General features: G+C 47.7%; 1 protein-coding gene across 11 annotated transcripts in view; it reads left to right on the top strand.

The window, feature by feature from the left end:
• Positions 1–644: 644 nt before the first annotated feature.
• LOXHD1 (lipoxygenase homology PLAT domains 1) overlaps positions 645–20946 on the top strand; it is a 179742-nt gene continuing 159440 nt past the window's right edge. For 9 of the 11 annotated variants that reach the window (XR_010151913.1, XR_010151914.1, XM_016933622.4 and 6 more), the window contains exons 1-4: positions 729–961; positions 8609–8723; positions 15839–15919; positions 18075–18259. Coding sequence is in view for 9 of the 11 variants with exons in the window: in XM_016933622.4 (XP_016789111.4) it covers positions 832–961; positions 8609–8723; positions 15839–15919; positions 18075–18259 (511 nt within the window). In the remaining 2 variants the exon portion in view is untranslated. Of the gene's footprint in view, positions 962–8608; positions 8724–15838; positions 15920–18074; positions 18260–20946 lie in introns of all 11 variants that reach the window. The other 2 variants (XM_016933625.4, XM_016933621.4) reach the window with 1 other exon arrangement.

Below are 20946 nucleotides of genomic sequence, written 5' to 3'. Positions count from 1 at the left end.
AGTTCACCTGGGAGGGCATCGGCTGCGATGATGTTTAAACTTTAGTGCATATAAAGCTCACCTGGCAGGGGGAGCGGGGAGAGTTGTCTGGTGCCCTAGCTTTCCTCGTGCCCAGAGGCCACTTCCGGAAGCCCGCAGTCTTGATGAGATGGAAGCAGAGAGAGAGAACGAGAAGGATCCAGCGAGAACCCCGCCTGCTCCGTAAGACGATCAGAGGTCATGAATAATGGAGAGAAACGGGGGCCTTTGAGTCCTGGGAGCCTGGCTGATTCCGGGGCCCTGCCTTCCTCAGGAGGGTCCCGTGTGGGCTGTAAGGCTTGGGAGATCTCCTGGGTGAGGAGCCCTCACCTGTCTCTGGGGTGGCCTGGAGGGATCCCAGGTGACCCCGTGGCTGTGAGGCCAGGTGGGAAATGGACTTCAAGGGCTCCGTGTCACCTGATTCTCCATAGGGAGGAGAGGGGGCTGGTGGGGAGAGGAGAGAGGAAGGAAGTCAGCCTGCCCTCAGCGCCATGAATAAGTGATGAGGCCCAAAGAGAAGCCCCGGGGCAGGTACAGAGGAGGAGGAGGTGGCTCACCAGAGGGTGGTGGGAGGGGACAGGGACAGGAGGTTCAGAGATAAGGCACTGAGGTTCAGCTCAGGAGCCAGAGAAGGCAGAGGGAACAGCACCTTGGGCACGGGGAAGCCAAGAAAAGGGGGCACTCTGGCCCACCCAGGCCTGAGCTACAGGAGGGCCGTGGGCGCCAGAGCTCAGGGAGGAGGTCTCAGGTTCCCGCAGGTGTGAGGAGGCGGCACAGTGAGCCTGCGAGCGCTGGGAGAAGGCAGCCGGCAGAATGATGCCCCAGAAGAAAAGGCGGAGGAAGAAGGACATCGACTTCCTGGCCCTGTACGAAGCGGAGCTGCTGAACTACGCCTCGGAGGACGACGAGGGGGAACTGGAACACGAGTACTACAAGGCCAGAGGTGCGGGGTCCCAGCCTGCGGGGGGCGGGTGGTGCAGCTGGCTGCGGTGGGCAGGGGTCTGTTCCTGGCTATGGGGAGTCATTCTAAGATTTCGGAGCAAGCCCTTTCTCACTGATTATCCCATGTGTCCGTTCCATATCCCCTCGGAGTAAGAAGGCAGGCATTATGCAGGGATGGTGGGGTCCCTGTTGTACAGACAGGTGGAGCAACTTTCCTTTAGCCCCCGATTCTCAGTGGAACAGAATAGACTAGAGCCACAGTGCCCCCATGGCCCCATGTTCTCCAGCTCCTGAACATCCCCAAAGCCACGTTCCAGTCTGGTCCCCGAGTAGGTGGTCTGCATCAGGCCGAGCGCCCTGAACTGCTGGGCTCATGAAAGGATGTCTTGGGGAGGAAGCCTGACAGCTCATCCTATGCCCAATGTGGCTGATGGAGACAGGGAGCCTGGGGCTTTGCAAGGAGATGTCCATCCCATATGTCGAAGGCGGCCGGTGCTCTGGACCCCAGGGCCTTGTCCTTCTAGTCTCATCTTTCTCTGGGCCACATGAGACCTGCTTGAAATTGCTCTAACTCCTTGCCAGGTAAACCAAAGAAGTGAACTGTGACCCTAGAGCTGGTTTTGGCCGGCAGTTTAAGTTGTTTTTTTCCTTTCCAGCGTTTTGAAATCCTTTTTTCTGTGAATGCCAATAGGCTGTGGACGTCCAGCTTATCACAGCCTCCACCACTCCCTGTCATCTCATACTAGGTCTGGTTTACTCATCAGTGCTGCCTGCCTAGTCTCTGAAGCCATTTAAATTCTCAGTGCTGACTCCAAAGTGGCTCACCAGTCCCCGTAAGTGCCATAGTCATCCATGCATTCACTCATTCATTCATTCAGCAAGTATTTATTGAATGTGTGCTCTGTGCCTGCCCATGGCCTTGTTTGTCTTCCCTTCTCCCTCTTCCTGTCCTCACTTTGAAAGCCCAGTTCTGATCCCATCTCTTCCATGAAGCCCTCCTTGATTCCAGTCCACCATGAGTTCCCTGATTACATCCAATTCATAATTGTTCCATTGTTTCCTGCAAAGCTTGTCCGGCTGTGTCCGGCTTGCAGCCACAGTCACCCTAAACTCCGTGAGGGTGGGGCCTTGCTGTACTTGTCTTTAGGCCTCATCATTCAGCCCCTGCACAGTCCCGGGCTTAGAGGAGGTAGTCTCAGCTGAGGTCAGGAAGGCTGTGGCCCCTTTCCAGGTACAGAATCCTGGGTACCTCCAAGGGTAGAAGGGGGGGCTGTAGTAGGAGGAAGTGGGCCCAGGAAAAAGGAAGCATCCGCCACCTTCTAACAGTACATGTGCCTCAAGCTCTGACCCTCTAGTGAGGGGAGGGGCTGGGAGGTGAGACATCAGGGCAGCATCCCCACCATGTGTGCTTGGCTTCCCAGGTGATTCTCCCCAGCCACGTGACTGTTGGTGAGATCATTCTAGAACCTCTCACAGCCAGCAGCACACTGTTGACTTTTGTTTACGGGCTCTGCATGCGTCAGTGTGGCCATAATGATCGTTCTCCTTTTTATCCTTTCAGAAGCCTTTTTACTAATGTTCTCATGTTTGATCCTTAAGATCCCTGAGCATAGTCAAGGCAGGCAGATCAGTACCACTTCACAAGTTAAAGACTGAGGCCCTGAGACATTAAGTGACTTGAGCAAGGTCACAAACAGGATGGACAACAAGAACCTCAAATATCTTTTTCGAGGCAAGCGCCCCATTTCATCTCATGATGCTGCCAAATAGGATCATGCACCATGCACCAAGCACTGAGTTAAGCACTTTATTCATGTTAACCAATTTCATCTTCATGATGACACATTGAGGCAGATGTGTTATCCTTTTTTTTCAGATGAGGAATCTGAAGCACAGAGAAGTTAAGTAACTTGCCCAAGATCACACAGCTAGTAAATAGCAGAGTTAGGATTTGAATCCAGCTGGTCTGGCTGGTCCTTGGTCTTGTACTGCCCGATTTTGACTGTGGTAAAAATAGCTGGAGAAGAGCAAGTGGAGGTGGGTGCCACGCTGACATTTCTAAGGGAACCATGGATTCTCCTGTCTGTTGCAGGGTACTGCCTATAAATGTGGATGATGCTAACGGTGGTCACATGCTGAGCTCCAGCTGTACTGTCATTGTCACCCTCTCAGTGCTAGAACAACGGTTCCCCCACTTCCTTTGAACTCTGGGCTCTGGTGTTACGTGGAGAGTCTTGATGAGTGTGATGGGGAGGAAGAAGGGGGGAAGAAAAGCCTTGGTGTTCCTTCTCTCTTCTTAGGCTACCTTCTGGCTACCCTAGGGTTCCCCAATAACCAGAGGGAGGAGAGCAGCTCCCTCAATGCTTTGAGGGCAGGCTGAACCTGGCATATTGCTCTCTCTCCTAAGACAGGGCCCATGATGGGAAGAATAACTCATTCCAGAACTGGAGAGTAGAAGGGGCCTCAGAGGCCACCCTGCACAGGCTTCCAGCCCCGGAGGCATCTCCTCTCCTGCATCCTAGACAGGAGTCCCCCAGCATCTGTTGGGATGCAATTTTCCAAGGCAGCTTCCTTGGGGATGTTGTCAATGGAAATGATAGCAATGATTTCTCTCTTAGTGCATTGGTGCTGCTATGCCAGAATACCTGAGACTGGTGATTTATAAAGAACATATTTTTTTTTCTTCCTCAAAAGTTCTGGAGGCTGAGAAGTCCAAGATCAAGGTGCCAGTATCTGGTGAGAACTTTCTTGCTGTGTTCCCACATGGCAATAGGCAGAAGGACAAGCCCCTTTATAAGGGCACCTAATCCCTTTCACGAGGGGGAAGCTCTCATGGCCTAATCACCTCTTAAAGGCCCCACCCCTTAATACTGTCACAATGGAAACACCTGAATTTTGGAGGGGACACATTCAAACTATAGCAATGGTGATGATGATGATAGTAACCACTTATGAAATGCCTATCTTTTCATGCAACTGTGGAAGAATGTGTATAAGGTAAATTCCCAGGAATGTAAATTCTAGGTCAATGAGTTTAAGTGTTGAAAGCTATTTTACTTAATCCTTATCACAGTCCTTCAAGGAAGAATTTATTCCTACTTCAGAGATGAGGAAATTGAAGCTTAGTAAACCATTTGGTTGAAATCACATAGCCAATAATGGTAGAACTGGGCTTCAAATCCTGGTCAGTTTTGTTCCATATTTATTCATTGATTGTTTCATTCATTCATATGATCATTCATCCAGATAATTATTTGAATATCTCTCATGTGCTGGGCTGTTGCTAAGAGCAACAGATTGACAATTGTTTGGCTGACTTGGAAACTTTATTAGTGGGGGTCTTCCCATCTGGAGTTCAACAGAATTCTGTGTCTTCCACAAGGTATCTGTCTTCTACAAGACAGTTCTTCAGTTATTTGAATTGAGTTTTTCTTTAAGTTAAAATTTTAAAATTGAACAATATTGTATATACAGTACAAAACTTATGAAGGTATGTTTACATATACACATACTTGTGCAACCAGTATTCAGATCAGAATATGAAATATTTCCAGCCCCCAGAATGCTCCTTCACACCCCTTCTCAGAGACAACAAATCTCCCGATTCTGTCATCATAGATTAGTCTTTTTCCTGTTCTTAAACTTTTTTTTTTTTTTTTTTGAGATGGAATCTCGCTCTGTCACCCAGGCTGGAGTGCAGTGGCGTGATCTTGCCTCACTGCAACCTCTGCCTCCCAGGTTCAAGCAATTCTCCTGCCTCAGCCTCCTGAGTAGCTGGAATCATAGGTGTGCACCACCACGCCTGGCTAATTTTTGTATTTTTAGTAGAGACGGGGTTTCACCACGTTGGTCAGCCTGGTCTTGAACTGACCTCATGACCTGCCTGTCTCGGCCTCCCAAAGTGCTAGGATTACAGGTGTGAGCTACCGCTCCTGGCCTGTTCTTGAACTTTTAAGTGGAACCATACAGTGTGCACATTTGTGTGGGTCTAGCTTTTCTTTCAGCGTTATATCTGATTTATCCACGTGTGACACAATATATAGTTTGTTCTTTTTTATTGCTGATTACTATTGCATTTGATACATACACCACTGTCTACTTAGCCATTCCGTTGTCAATGAACATCTGGGTTATTTCTGGGGTTTTGTTTTTGTTTTTGTTTTTGTTTTTTTGCTATTACAAGTCAAGCTACTACAAATCTGGTACACATATTCTGATGAACACATGTACTTGTTTCTCTTAGATTTATAATTGGAAGTGGAATTGCTGGGTCACAAGTGAGCATATGTTTAGTTACCAGTGCTTGGATCAATTTACATGTATGAGAGTGACAATGGCTCCACCTTCTTGCCCATACTTGGTATTGTCAGTCTTCTTATTTTTAGCCATTCTGGTGGGTACATGGCAGTGTCTCATTGTAGTTTTAATTTGCATTTCCCTGATAAATAGGCAGAGAACTTTTCCATATGTCTATTGGCTATGTGGCTATCCTCTTTTGTGGTATGTCTGTTTGAGTCTTTTGTCCATTTTTCAACTTCATTGAGGTATAATTTATTTATAATAAAATGCACCTATTTTAAATGTTCTGTTTGGTGAGTTCTACATTCTTGCATCCACTAGGAAATGAATTCATGGACCATTTAAATTGGCCCTCAAGGGTTCCCTGTGTTCCTTCCCAGTCAATCCCCCCTACTTCTGACCCCAGGCAACCACATTTCTGCTTCCTGCTACAATAGATTAGATTGATCTCTTCTAGAGTTTCATATAAATGACATGATAAGTATGTTGTGTTTTGTGTTTGACTTCTGCATAGAATGCACTTGCGAGTCATCTGCATTGTGCATCAGGAGTTCATTTTGTTTTATTGCTGAGTAGCATTCTGTTGTATGGATATACCACAGTTCATTTATCTATGCCCCTGTTGATGGACGTTTAGGGTGTTTCCAGTTTGGGTCTATTAGGAATAAAGCTGTTATGAACATTTGTGTGCAGGTCTTTGTGGGAACATACTTTCATTTCTCTTGAGTAAAGAGTTAAAAGTGGAAATTCTGGGTATTAAGTGTACACTTATCTTCTTAAAAACTTGTTGCCCATTGAAAAAGTAGTGTGGTTCCCTCCTTTACTTATTGATTGATGTGAATTTTTGGTATCTTCTGGCTCTGAGTGCTTTGTTGGATATATGCATTCCAAATACCTTCCCTAGTCTCTGGCTTGCCTTTCTCTCGATGGTCTCAATTTTAATGAAGTCCAATTTGTCAGTTTTTTTTAATGGTTTGTGTCCATTTAAGAAGTAGCTGTGCATCCCAGAATCAACTATTGACTAGTTTTTCATTCCTCTCCTATGCCTCTCCAATGCTCCTCTCCTTTTCTCCAAACCAAGCATTCTCCGGTGTCTATGTCTTCTCTCATGTGGTGTGGCTCTAGAATTTCCACCAGGCTGGAAATCCTGTGGGCATTTGGTTTGGAAATGCCTTTATGTGCAAGCTGTGTGGGCAACATGTCAGGTCCCAGGTCTGTGCTGAGAGGAGTCAGGAGTGGGCTCCGGGGGTTGATCAGCCTCCCTGTGGTATAGACTATTAAGAATTAAGGCTTTGGTTATCACAAGAGACAAGGAGCTGTGCAAATATATGGCTGCTTTTCTCCCCCTAATGGTGCCTCGATGGGGACCTTCATCAGAACCAAGGAGATCAAAAGGTCCACTCACCCCAAAACACTCCTGATCCTGGTGCCTCACAGGCCTGTAAGGACCACATGAGAATGAGAGGTCTCCTGAAGGGCTCCTGAAATATCTGTGGATCGTGTGCATGTTAGTTGAGCTACATCTAATCTGCCAAAAGAACAAACTCTTAGCTCTCAAAGTTGAAATAGGCTTTTCCGTATGAACAATAGTTTTAAAACCAGGTTACTATTTGTTGAGTTTCTTCTGTGTGCCAGAGGCTTTCCATACATCATCTCTAATCCCCAGAATGCCCTGCAAACCAGGTAAGATCGTTCAGGTGTTAAGAGAGGCTGGCACTTGTCCAGGGTCACCTTGCTCAAAGTGGAGGAGCCAATGGCTGCATCCAGGTCTCTGTGGCACTGGAGTCCAGTACTTTCTACCAGCCCACACTGGCTCTGGGCATGCTGAAGTATGAATGATATCTGTAAAGTACCTGCCAAGGTGCCTAGCACACAACACTCCACGTTATTTATGTTTTTCCTTCCTCCCCCATTCTCCCTCACACTTTGCCACTTGTGCCCTCTGTGGAATGGGCTCTGAATTGACAGGTTTGAATAATGAATGTCTAACTTCAAAATATCCTCCTAATCAGCTGGGCGTCTTTGGGGCCACTCAAATATACTCAGCATCTGGTTGGGGATCTGCTCTGAAAAGACCGGAAGTAGAAATAACTATAGGTTTACCGTGATAATCAGGTACAATCATATATGTAAGCCCTTAGCTCAGGGCATACAGTAAGCAACGACTCAATGTTGTTTATTACTACAATTATTAAGTACTTGTATTAATACAATCCAGTGATGTGGTGGACATAGATCATATGCCCCAAATATTTAAAACACCCTCCCCACATTTTGCTGACTCTCCACATTGTAAATTCCGTCTTCCCAATGTGGAATTATTATTTTCTCAGCCTACTTTGGTACAGACATGTACCTTAGATTTCCAGAACTGGCTGTTCCAGTGCAAGATTTTGACTCAGAAGTGAAAATCTCATAATGGAATGAGCTGGGGACAAGGAATTATTTTGGAGACATGAGTAGCAGAAGGACAGGGAGGTGATGGTGGGCTGTTTTCTGCTCTTGGCGGAGGGGATGTGGCTCTGGGGTGGCTGGTGGCAGCAACCTTCCCCAGGCTAGTTCTGTGCTGTGATTCCAGGAGTTGCTTCTGGAAATGGGTATAGAGCACATGCCTCCAGCCTTTCCAAAACTTCTGCAAGCCTTCTAATATCTCTATTGCATCCTGCTTGCTTCACTTGGCTAGAGTAGATTCTGCTGTCTCTAAGAATCCAGATGCATTCTTGCCTTCTCTCTCCAGGAAGTGGATAGGGCTATAATTGTACTGATGCCCTGAATAAGAAAGGTGTTGACAGTAAACAGAATAAGCTTCAAGGGTTTGAGGAGAGAGAAATCAGAGCCCCTGCCAAAGAAGGACCCCCTGCAAAGCTCTGCACACCCAGCCCTGGGACGGCTTATTTTGAGACTGAAATGTCAGTGCCCAGGAGGTCATGGGAGGTGAGGGCTGGCCACAGTCACCTTGTGTAGAGGGCAGAGAGGAAGCTGGGAGCTGGGTGCAGGCTCTGAAGAAGGCCATGTCTAGGAGGGTATCAGTGTGTTGTGCTGGAAAGATTACAGAATGGGCATCTGGAGGCTTTGGGCCGGGCTCTGGTGTTGATACCGTGCAGGACCTGCCCTCTTGCCCTCAGCCTCCTCGTGTGCAAAACGAGTGCATGGTTTAAATGTGAAGTTTTGATCTTGCAGCAGGACATATCGTGGGTCTCACCATGGCTCAGAGGCCTACAGGATGCAGCAGGGATTCCAAGAGTCCTTTGTGCTTGGGCCTCCCCAGCAAGGGCTGGATTCTCCAGGCCCACACAGGATTCCGGTTTTTTTCTGAGCCTGCAATCTGTCTCCTCCTCTCCTCCTCCAGTGTATGAAGTGGTCACAGCCACGGGGGATGTTCGCGGTGCAGGGACGGATGCCAATGTCTTCATCACGCTTTTTGGAGAGAATGGGCTCTCTCCCAAGCTCCAGCTCACCAGCAAGTGAGTACCCACTTGGCCTTGGTGGGATCCTGGGCCATTAGTCCTGTTGATTAGGTTCTGGGACCCAAGGGTGGCCTGCTTCTCTGGGGAGAAGGCACATCTGACCACAGGTTATTAAGTGGTATGAAGCCTCTGCTAATGACAGACCGTGTACCAGCCGGGGATCCCCCGGTGCACCTCCCTCAGCTCCTCTCTTGATTCTTTTGGACGGTAATGCCTCCTATGGATCTCAGAATTCCCAAGAATCCACATTAGCTGTCCCATATTAGCTGTTCCTTAGTTCCGTGTGACTTTGGCCCAGTCTCTCTGCACTCGGGGCCTTGGTTCCCTCATATATCATCACACAGATATCGGGAAGACCATACATCTGAGGGAGCTGTGAGCATAAAATACAAGGTCTCACCAGGGACCAGTGTTGTGTTAAACCTGCCTGCCAGCCATTGCACACTCAGCTAGCCGCAGGGATTGCTTGTGTGTGTGCTTGTGCGTGTGTATGCCTTGTGTGCTCTTTTTTATTATAACTAGTGAGAGTTGGGACCGTTGTCTCCTTCGGATCCTTTCCCCCACTGCATGCACGCATACACCAACATACATGCAAAACCTGAGAACACGTTAGCAGACGAATGGAATTTCAGAGACGTTTTGGGCCTCAGGAGTGGTCTGTTCAGCTGGTTTTCAAACTGTGCTGAATGGAACAGAATTGATCAGCTGGTCTGAGTCCATGAAACATTTGAAAACTGCTGCTCTATTCTAATCTGCTCATGGGGAAACCGAAGCCTGGAAAGGCATGAGTAGCTCAGAGTCATGGAGCTTTTCAATGGTGAAGCTCGTCCTTAAACCCCACGTTTTTTTTTTGTTTGATTGTTTTTTGTTTTTGTTTTTGTTTTGTTTTGTTTTGAGATGGAGTCTTGCTCTGTCGCCCAGGCTGGAGTGCGGTGGTGCAATCTCAACTGACTGCAACCTCCACCTCCCAGGTTCAAGCGATTCTCCTGCCTCAGCCTCCGGAGTAGCTGGGACTACAGGTGTGTGCCACCATAACCGGCTAATTTTTCATATTTTTAATAGAAACGGGGTTTCACCATGTTGGCAAGGCTGGTCTTGAACTCCTGGCTTTAAGTGATCTGCCCGTTTCAGCCTCCCAAAGTGCCAGGATTACAGGTGTGAGCCACTGTGCCTGGCCTTCAAACCTCACATTATTGATGTAGACATTTCCCTTGACCACATGGCCCTATGGTCCCAGGGAGTGTGTTCCTTAAGGGAGTGTGTCCCAGGAAGATGCTCCTTAAGACATCCTGGGGCTCCAGATTGTGACCCTGGGGTTAATGACCTGCCACTTCCAGGGCTGGCAGAGGAAGCTGTAGAAGCCAGGAGATCCCTGCACCCTGTACCTTGGGGGCTGGCCAGGCCCCACGTGACATGGGCTATAGCGTCCATGCTGCTGCATTGAGGCAGGTATAACGTCCCATTCTATCCATTTCCACAGAACAGGGTACCTGCCTTCTTGTACCGCTTACACGGCAGTTTGACTCGCTTGCAGAAGTCTTTCCGTCCGATGATGTGGGCACGGTAAAGAGAATACATGAAACCTCCATCCTCTTTGCCATGTGTTCCCAGAGTGCCCTGCTGTAGGGAGAAGCCTCAAACACTAGGGAGTTGCCCGGTTGGTTTCTGAAGTTCCCAGCTTTTCCTTTTAAAACAAAATGAATCCTTTTCTCCTTTGATGGTGGTCCTCACTGCCTTCCCTCCCTTCACACATTCAACATCCTCAGATTCTTCCCCTTTTTCATTTGTCAAAAGGTCTTCTCAGGAAGGGCCCCTGAGCCACCCTTTATAACATGGCATGGATTTCCACTGAGCCTCCATTCCCAGGAGTTCGGGTTCCAGCCTTCCCTCTCATGGGGTCTGAAGGGGGTCTAGGGCATGAATGAGCTGGCAGGGCAGGGACCTCCTGGCTTTGCTGAGATCCCATGGGGCAGCCAGCTTCTCCTGGGCAGCCCTGAGGATGGGAATCAACCCTCCCCAATTACCCCAGGGGTTGGCCCCAGAGACTGGTGGTAGTCTCTGCCTATATCTGGACCATGTTCCAGGTTGGGCAGCAAGAGCATAGGTCTGGCCAGGGCCCCAATCCAGCTGGTCAGGAGTGCTCTAGAGCAGAATGGGTGGTCTCAGTGATGGGGACACAGTTCGGAGTTCCAGCTGTGGGGCTGGAGAGGGGCTTCGAGGAGGGATGGAGGGAGCTGGAGGATGGCCTGGGGGGAGGTCTGCTCTGTGCTGCCAGCATCTCTCCCAGTTCTGTGTATATAGTCAGAGCTCGGCAAAGGCCAGTGGTATCAGTGTGGCTAGAGCGAGACTTTAAAGGGACAGACACTTAATCTGGGTCTTAAGTGGTGAAAATAACTCAGATGAGAGAGGAAGAAAGAGGGTCCTTTAGACTGAGGGGAACAGATTGCCAAAGTCTGGAGGCAGCAATGAGCGCTGCGGGCTGATGGGGGCAGAGGAGGCCTGTGGCTGGGAATGTGGGGCCATGTTGATGGGCAGGGAGGGGGAAAGTCAGAAAGGTCTGGAAGGCCAGGCTGAAGAAGGCCTTGCTGGAAAGCTGACCGGTGGAGTTTCAACTTACCGTATCAACAGAGATCATCTGAGCACAGTGAGCAGGACGAGTGGGGAAGGAGGAGGCCAGAGTCTGGCTGTGACAAGAACTGAGAAAAGGCCTTCAAAGAGCATTGAAGGACATGGTCCTTGCTATCTAAGACCTTTCTATTCAAGATGGAAACTGCAGGTCTGGGAGGGGCATTGCTTTCTGAGGAATTCCAGGCTGCCCATGCAACCCAGAACATATGGCAGCTGAGGTCCCCTTGCTCCGTGAGGTCTAGATGCAGTTATCTCAGGCCATCGGCGGCCCCACCCCATCCTGGGATCTGGCTGAGAATGTCCACTGGTCCCACAGTCTCCTCGCACCTCACTGTCTGCTGCCCTCCCATCCCCTCCACACTGTGTTATCCAAACCCAAACCTCCAGGGGCAGCTAGAACCAACTGCATTTTCCTTGCTCACCCATAATACACACACACATGCATATTTGTGTGTAACACACCTCACTGATAGCCCCTGGCCCCAGAGAGAGTTCACACTGCAGCAATGCAAACAACTTAAAAAGGAATATTAGAGCCTCAGTCTTACAGCTCGGCCATCCTCTTTCATGGAGTTTCTCCTGACCTGTCCTCCGTGATCTCTCACCATGTCTCATCCCACCTCTCCCTCCTGCTTCTCCCACATTCTCTTTCTTCTTTCTCACCCCTCAATTCTTGTCATTCTTGTGCCTTTCCTTCTGTGCCCCAGGTCTTCACTTTCACTCCCAAATGCTGTATTAGGATTTTTTTTTCCTAGTACAGAATAATTCCTTCTCCAAGAGGAACTTCAGTACCAGCGCTGATTTTCTTTGCCTTTGTGGTCTGGTGCCTACATTCCTTGGTACTCAGTGGACTTAGATTCCCCCATTAGTGAACCTCTACCCCGACCCCACCCCAGTTAAGCATCCACAGCAGTGGCTGCCAGAAGAAGGCCCCATCTTCTGGGTTTCCTCGCACTCTTCCCCATTAACCAGGGCCACCTCCAGCTCTGAGTCATGTGTTCAGAATATGGCAAAAGGATGGGATCTCATGTATCATCTGGAACATGGTTATTTGGTTGAAAATTCACCATCTGAGCGTGTCAGAGAATGCCTGGCATTTTAGCCTGATGGCTCTGCTGGCTGATGGCAAAAATGCCCCGTGCAGCCTGTAAAGGATCTCCGTGTGGGGGTTCCTGCTGAATGGCAGGGGCTGTGCACTGCCTTAGCCTTTATGTGAGAATCAACCAGTGGCCTTGGTGAGGCTCCAGGCTTCTGCAAGGAAACATGAAGATTTCTAAGATTTCCTTTGACCCGAAACCCTCTCTCCTTTCTATTTCTTTCCTACCCCCAGTTTTCTGAAACCCACAGGCATTTGCAATCCAGATGTGAGGATTTCAGAAGCTGATCCTGAGTTGGGGGCTTATTTGGGATGATCCCAGCCCTGACCCTGAGTGAAGGGAATCAGAAGAGCCCTGCCTCTGCTACTCTTTCCTCCTCTTCTTGTGATGTGGAAAGCCTTCCCCTTGTCTTCCAAAAAGAGATTGGTGTCCATCTCATAAGCACTGAGGAACCCAGAAATATTCCAGTGTAGTCCTGAGACAGCGTGGAGCACTCCCTCTGCTCTTGCTCTGTCCATCCTGGTGGATCTTCTCCCTGGTGTCCCTGCTTCCACATACGCTCCTCCCCACCCCCCAGCAAGTGACTATAAAGCGCCGTGCCATGGTGGATTGTTTCACAAATGCTCTGGAACGTATGTATTCACGTTCAGCCTGGTCACTGGAAGGTAATGGAGGTAACTCACATTTTTTTTTTCTTTTTTAGAGACAGGGTCTCACTCTGTCACCCAGGCTGGAGTGCAGTGTCAAGATCAAGGCTCACTCACTGCAACCTCAAATTCCTGGGCTCAAGTGATTCTCCCGCCTCAGCCTCCTGAGTAACTGAGACTACAGGTGCACACCACCAGGCCCAGCCAATTTTTAAATTTTTTTGTAGAGATATCTCTTGCTATGTCGGCCAGGCTGGTCTTCAATTCCCAGCCTCAAATGATTCTCCTGCCTCGGCCTCTCGAGGCACTGTGATTATAGGCGTAAGCCATCACATCCGCCACATTCTTAAATGATACCGTCATGGGTGCAGGGCCTTTCTGGAGCTTTCCTTTACTGAATGCAACTGCTGGAGCTTCTTTTCTGGAACTTTCATCAGAAGCACCCCGGAAAGCCAGCTGCTTTCCTTCCAAGTCACACCTTGTCTTTGGCTAAAAATGGGGATACTTCCCCTCCTTTTCCCCTACTTGCTGGCAATGGCTGTTTCTAAAATTTCAGGCACCATCAGAAGATGAAGCCCAGTAATTCCCAAACAGCTTCCAAAGAATTTGATCCAGGCAGCCTGCAGGCTGGGCTGGGGATGGGGGAGTTGCTGAAACATGGGATTGTGCTTTTTTCATAATTACAGAAACAATATGTGTTCCTTTTGGAAAGTTAAAAATGTATATAGACAAGAACAAGGAGCCAGCACTTCATAATGGCCTCACCATCTAGACATGATTTTTTAAAAGTAAATCTTCTCACTCCATTGTTTTTAAATGAAGATGGTATCCTGTTTGTATTGATTATTCTGTTTGTACATTCTGGTCTTAACCTACCTTTTCTTTTAAGCCTATATTATAAACCTATTTCTGTTTCATTAAGTATTTTTTTTTACAATAGGATTTTTAATGGTTGCAAAGTATTTCATTATATAGCTTCCCAGGGTGACTGTTTCTTAGGGTGTTTATTTGATGGAGAGGCTTTGTCTATTTATTCTAAAGATCACTTGCCTTGTCTTATATATTGGAAGAGAAAAGCCCTCTTATTCCTTTTTTTTTGTTTCCCATTTATATAATCCTGATGTGCAGAAACAATGTCCACACATTCTCCAAGTTATTGACAGCTGCTGTGACTCTGAACGAAAGCATGGGGTGTGTTGTTATTCTCCTTTGAAAGTGAAATTCCCACATCAGGCAGACCCTCACGATTGCTAGTTTGATTTAGTTCCCTTTAAGTGCTTGGTCTGGTAAGTTATTTTCCTGGGCAGGAGGATTTACTGGTGCTTCGTGGAGAAAACTTTGTATTTTCCTTGCTCTTCATCAGGAGCTAACAGTCGACATACTCTGTCTTTATTTTGCCAATGGTGGAGTAGAAACTCTGGGCACTTTGCCCTGCCTCCTCCCTCCCTTCCTAAGGTACCTGCAGCAAGCCTGGGTGTCACCCCTTTCACTCCAGCAAACTCAGAAGGTTCTGTGCCTCTCTCCTCCTCATCCTTTGCACCCAGGCTGCATCCTGTGGGGGTCTCTTTTCCCTGACAAGGCTGCCTCCATGTACATTTTTGTCTGGAGTTAAGGAAACTTCTTCCTAGGGCAGATTGTTTGACACCATGAGTCCGTTCACAGAATCACAGCTCCTGGGTTCTGTAGAACCTTAAAAGCCGTCTATTACCAAGAGAGTCTGAGCCTGATGCCTTGGGGAGAAGGCCCTTCCCCTTCCGCTTTATTTTAAAAGACATCGATGGTGGATAAATCTTCTGTGATGGCACACATCTTCTATGATTTTCCTTTCCCATGAGCTGTGTGCTGTTCCTGAGAGTCCTGGCTGAGAGCGCTGAGTGAGGCCTGCAGCTCTCAGCCCAGTGGGATAAACTGGGGACACCAAGAGCTGCTGGCAGGCCGGGGCTCAAATGGCAGGGGCCCCGGCCCTGCACACAGGATGGAACAGCCGTTGACATGAGCTTCGAACTTCTGCTCCCAGAGGATTCTGTGGCGAGGCTGCTGCAGCCCTCCTGTGTCTATGCTCACTGTACTTAGGATGCTCCTGAATCTGGACTTGCCTGGCTGCCTCATGGCTGATGTCTCAGGTGTACTTTCTTCTGTTCACACCATTTGCAGGATGCCAGAGATGCACTTCCCTCACTGCCCTACTTCCCTGGCTGTTGGTTTGGGGTTGAGTGTTTTCTTTCTTGTTGGAATGGCAGGACCATGGACTGCCACCCAAGGTCTGCATCTACTTGGGGCTGCCATTGCAACTTTTCCCAGCAAAAGCAAGGCCAGCGAGGGGGAGTGGCAAGAAGGCCCAAGAGTCCTAAGGTGTTTATTCCTTCCTTCCTCCTCCATCCACCCAACCCAGAGCAGCCAAAGGGCATGGGGTCATGACTGGGAGAGCCAGGTTCTGGTCCCAGCTCTGCTACCAACTAGCAGTTTGTAAAATGGGGCTGGTATTGTCTGTGTGCTTGTTTTAGTGACTCACAGCAAGGATCAAATGAGAACCTGGGTGTGAGGGCACGGAATGATACTAGCAGTCCCTGCCCTCCCCTGGGAACCATGTCAGAAGGGAATCTTGGAATGGGATCTTGTTGCTCATAGCTCTCCCCAGGAGTGGGATGATGGAGGAAGAAGCGGAATGCCAGCCCTTGGCTCTCCTCCCAGGCCTGTGAGCCAACAGCTGATCTGCACTAACTGCACATGTTCATTGCAGGAGCAAGTCTGCCTTTGAGAAGGGCAACGTCGATGTGTTCCGGGTGAGAACCAACAATGTGGGCCTCATCTATAAAGTCAGGTGAGAAGCTGGCGCCTGACTAGGATTGAGGGTGGAGATGAAAGTGAGGGATTGACTTCAATATTGACAATTTCTGGGTATGAATTACTTCCCAGCTGTTATTTGAGGGGCTACCAAAGGCCCAAATCTTTCCCTGTCATCCTGAATCACAGTGCCCTAAACTTCCCCACTGGAGATTCATTTTTTTTGGGTTAAGACATTTCAAGACAAATTTTTACAAACTTGAGAATATGCTGTGAGAGACATTATAGCATAGTGGTTAGGGGCAGAGACTCTGAGTCCAGAGTGCCTGGGTTCAAGTGTCCGTTCTGTTATTTACTAGCTGTGCCACTTTGGACAGGTTATCTCTCCAAACCTCAGTTTCCTCATCTGTAAAAATGGTGCCTCATCGGTGATAACCCTAGGACTCAATGAGTTAGTGCTTGGAACAGTAACTGGCACACAGTAAACACTCAGCAAGTGGTAGAGATACCAAGTCCTGTTGCAGCATGTCTTTGGACAGAGAGCATCCGCAGTCTTGCCCTCTCTGGGGGGTTCTTGTGAAGGTATAAGGAGAGATTACTAGTCCAATGGCAGAGGAAGAGCCTTCAATTGCCTCCCTTTTCCCTTCTTTGTCCCTGCCATCCACCCCTATTCAAGTTCATGCCCATTGTCAGATGTTCATTTGTGGTCTGATTGCATCCAGACTAAGGCTGGACAGGGGTCAAATGCAGCCTCAGTTTAGTCCTGATTTTTTATCCCTTCTGCTAGAAAATACAATATCACGTACTCTCTTTGCTGGGGAAATAAGGGGCACATGAATATCCTGGGTATTGATTAAGTGTAGGGAAGGAGTTTACGAGCAGGGAAAGGGCTCTTGCAGGGGAGATTGGGAAGGGGTGTCATTGTGTGAGTAAAGGCAACCTCTAGCTGAGGTCCTACTATGTGCCAGACTTTGTGCCAGACAGAGGCATACATCCTTCTAAGGGAAGGGCCTGGTATATCATGGGTTTCATCTGTCTGTTGGGGTTGCGTGCTGTATTGAGCTGTGGTTGTCCTGTTAACACCTGCAAGGATAAAGCCTCACAGGGGTAAGATGTTTGATGCAAAGTGAGGTCCAGGGGTCAAGAAACTGGACGTTGGAGAGGAGATAGAGGGGGCTATGGGAAGTGTGAGAAGATTTTAGGGACAGATTTTGAAGAGTCTGAATCTATACTGCCCAGTGCAGTAGCCCCTGACCATATGTGGCTATTACACTTGAAATGTGGCTAATCCAAATTGAGGCGTGCTACCTATATAAAATACACTGCAGATTTTTGAAGCCTTAGTACAAGAAAAAGAATGAAAAAATAGCTCATTAATACATGTTTACATAATTATATGTTGAGATGGTAAATGGAATTAAATGAAACATATTATTAAAATTCTACCAGTTTCTTTGGATCTTTTTACATGTGGCTATTAGGAAACTTTTAAATTGCATCTGTGGCTCATATGCGTGACTCATGTTATGTCTATGGGACCACCCTGGTCTAGATGGCCATAGGGGTCCTCTGGATTGTAGGACTAAGGGGAGTATCTGCTTGTTGTCCAGGTCCAGGAGTCATGATGAAGAGAGGGACACACTTAATCATCTCACAGCAATGGGAGGGGCGGTTGAGCCCCAGGGTATAAGCTGTGTCCTGTAAATCAGGTGGTCTAGTTGGCTTCTGCTTCCTGGGGATTCCCTTGTCATCTTTTCCCTTTACTGTCCTGTTTGACCTTGACTCAGCTGGATATCAAGAAGTGTTGTGTGTATCCGTGCTTGAGCCAGAGTGGGAGAGGCTCACTGCTTTCAAAGGCCAGGGTAAGGAAACAGACCTGAATAGCCAGGACCTCAAAGGGGAAGATCAAGATGATCCCACGGCAAGCCCTAGGGATCTTGGATTTTCTGTGAAAGGCGATAGTTAATATTTCCTTGCATGCAATATAACAGTATAACATTCAGTAATGTGCACATCCAGCTTGCAAGGTATCCCCATTTTATAGATGAGGAAACCGAGGTTCAGGAGATAAAGTAACAACAACAACAGAATAATTGGACCTCTCTTTGGAGTAAACATCTGGGTATTCCAGTATGGAAGGGGTGCTGTTTCAGTTCTGCCAGTGATGGTGTGGGCCTTGGCTTCTGCCTCAGGATTGAGCATGACAACACGGGCTTGAATGCCAGCTGGTACCTGGACCATGTGATTGTGACCGACATGAAGAGGCCTCATCTCCGTTACTACTTCAACTGCAACAACTGGCTGAGCAAGGTGGAAGGTGACCGCCAGTGGTGCCGTGACCTGCTGGCCAGCTTCAACCCCATGGACATGCCCAGAGGTCAGTGCCTAGGCTGGCCTGCCTGCCATCCCTCCCTAGCTGGGCTGGGCTCACCCAGGAAAGAATTGTGCCTGTCTTGCTCTGGGCAGTCTCACCTACCTCATCTTGGCATGCCTCCAGGGCCTTCCTGTTGGTTAGGGCCAAGGGGAAGCCCCATATCTTCCTGGGGCCTTCCTATGGGCAACTTTTTATGCTCTAGGGGTTCAAGGAGGTGGGAAATACAAGAGGGATTGGAGGCATGATGGAAGGATAGGCACAGCCCTGAGCAAATCCTGTGTTCTCAATGATTCTTGTTGATGGGGTATCTATCGGAAGTCCCCTTTGAGATCAAGGCAGCCTTCCCCATTTTCCTATCCTTTTTCTTTTCTTATGATGCCCAAGGCAGGTGAGTTACAGCCAAGGCATAGTGGGTAGGAATCAGAGCTTGCAGCAGCCAGAGCTCATCATGCTGCCCTCTGACTCCTCCCGATTTTATGAGGAGTAAAACAACTTATTTCAAGTGACATCTCTGGGCAAAGGCCTTAAATTCGATCATTTTAATTTTACGGGAATAATGGGAGGCAGATACATTTGTCCCCCAAAGTTCTGGCCTCATCTCATCCCATCACAGAACATATTTGCTTTTCCAAAAAGGGGGGCATTACATTGCAGGCACCATCACCAGAATACCCTGCTCTCATAGAGTCATGGACCATGAGAGGGGAAGGGACTTTGGAGCCAGGAGATGAGAAGTGGCTTCCTACAGTCACTCAGTTGAACAACAGAAGGCTAATACACTTGTTGGAGTCTGCCTTCCAGTGTGTACTCCAAGCTCCACCCTTTATCCATTGTCTTGATGGGCTTTAGCTCTCAATTTCTGTATCTCCAATTTTCTACCTTCCAGCTAAACTTGACACTTGACTTGTTCCTCTGTGATTCCTATCATCATAACTTACAACTTCATTGATTCTTTTATTTTTATTTTATTTGTTTATTTATTTTTGAGATGGAGTTTCACTCTTGTTGCCCAAGCTGAAGTGAAATGGCATAATCTTCGCTCACTGTGATCTCTGCCTCCTGGGTTCAAGTGATTCTCCTGCCTCAGCCTCCTGAGTAGCTGGGATTACAGGTGCCTGACACCACACCCAGCTAATTTTTTGTATTTACCGTAGAGATGAGGTTTCACCATGTTGGCCAGGCTGGTCTGAAACTCCTGACCTCAGGTGATCCACCCACCTCGGCCTCCCAAAGTGCTGGGATTACAGGCATGAGCCACCGTGCCCGGCCATTGATTCTTTTTAAAACACATTATTGATCTTTTCCCTGATTATAGAAACCAAATTTGATCATTGTAGAAAATTTAGAAAATAGATATATGCAAACATGAAGAATACTTGTAATTCCATTACTTGAAAAAACAACACTGGTGACATTTTAATGTCTTCATTTCTAGTCTTTTTTATGCATATATAGTTTAAATGAATGGGCTGGTGCAACACCCCGTTTCACAGCATGACTACTTCTGTGCCATTAAATATTGCTCGACACCCCTCCTTGGAATGGCTCTGTGGTGCCCTGGAGCATGGAGATACCATCATTTATTCACTGGATCCCTTATCATTGGACATTTGTACTGTGCTCCCCCTCTAAAAAATTTTTGCTATTATAACAATGCTATTATAAATACTTCACCTAAATCTTTGCACAGGTTTATGATTCTTTCCTTAAGATAAACTCCTAAGTGGAATTTCTAAGTCAAGTGGAATGTACATGCTTAAAGCTTTTGAGGGACATTTCTGAATTGCTCTAGATAGGGTGTATCTTTGCACAGTATTACCAGCTGTGTAAGGGTGCCCATGTCCCTCACCCTTGCCAACATTTGGTAGTATTGTTTGATTATCCAGTTGGATAATTAAAGGGGATTTTTGATGTCCTTTCTTTGATTACTGGTGAGGTTGAACTTTTTTTCATACATTTATTGGCAATTTGTATGTGTGTGTGTGTGTTTGTGTGTGTGTATGAGAGAGAGAGAGAGAAAGAATTTTTTGCCTGGGCCCTTCACCTGTTTTTTCAACTGGGGTGAATTTCATAGATTCTTCCATAAACATTAAGCATCTTTAATTCTTTATCCAACCTCTACTATGATCAATCTTTAGCACACTGTCAAACTTGCCACTTTTCAGCTCATCTGACCTGCTTTGGTCACTCAAAAATCCAGGGTTCCACTGTCAGGAGAAGAGCCTCTGAAAAGTCATCATGAGAAACAATTCATGTAACTCAGTGGTTCTTCAGGGTTCCACAAGAATCCTCAGGGTAGACACCCCCTGACCTAGTCTTTGTATGAGGCTTCCTGGGCCCCCAGCTCCTTCACAGGCTAGAGGGCATTAGGTTCTTAGTATTTCCAGGCTGGATTCCAGAGAATGGAATGAAAAAGGGGTTCAAATATTCCAATGGTTTTTTTCTGTTTGTTTGTTTTCTGTTTTTGTTTTGAGGCGGAGTTTCCCTCTTGTTGCCCAGGCTGGAGTGCAATGGCACGATCTCGGCTCACTTCACCCTCCACCTCCCGGGTTCAAGTGATTCTCTTGCCTCAGCCTCCTGAGTAGCTGGGACTACAGGTGTACACCACCACACCCGGCTAATTTTTGTATTTTCGGTGGAGATGGAGTTTCTTCATGTTGGCCAGCCTAGTCTCGAACTCCCAACCTCAG

The sequence above is a fragment of the Pan troglodytes genome, chromosome 17 (assembly GCF_028858775.2).
Source record: "Pan troglodytes isolate AG18354 chromosome 17, NHGRI_mPanTro3-v2.0_pri, whole genome shotgun sequence".
Lineage (NCBI taxonomy): Eukaryota > Metazoa > Chordata > Mammalia > Primates > Hominidae > Pan > Pan troglodytes.
The sequence above is the reverse complement of the archived record's forward strand: the minus strand, read 5'-3'. Positions and strand labels throughout refer to the sequence as shown.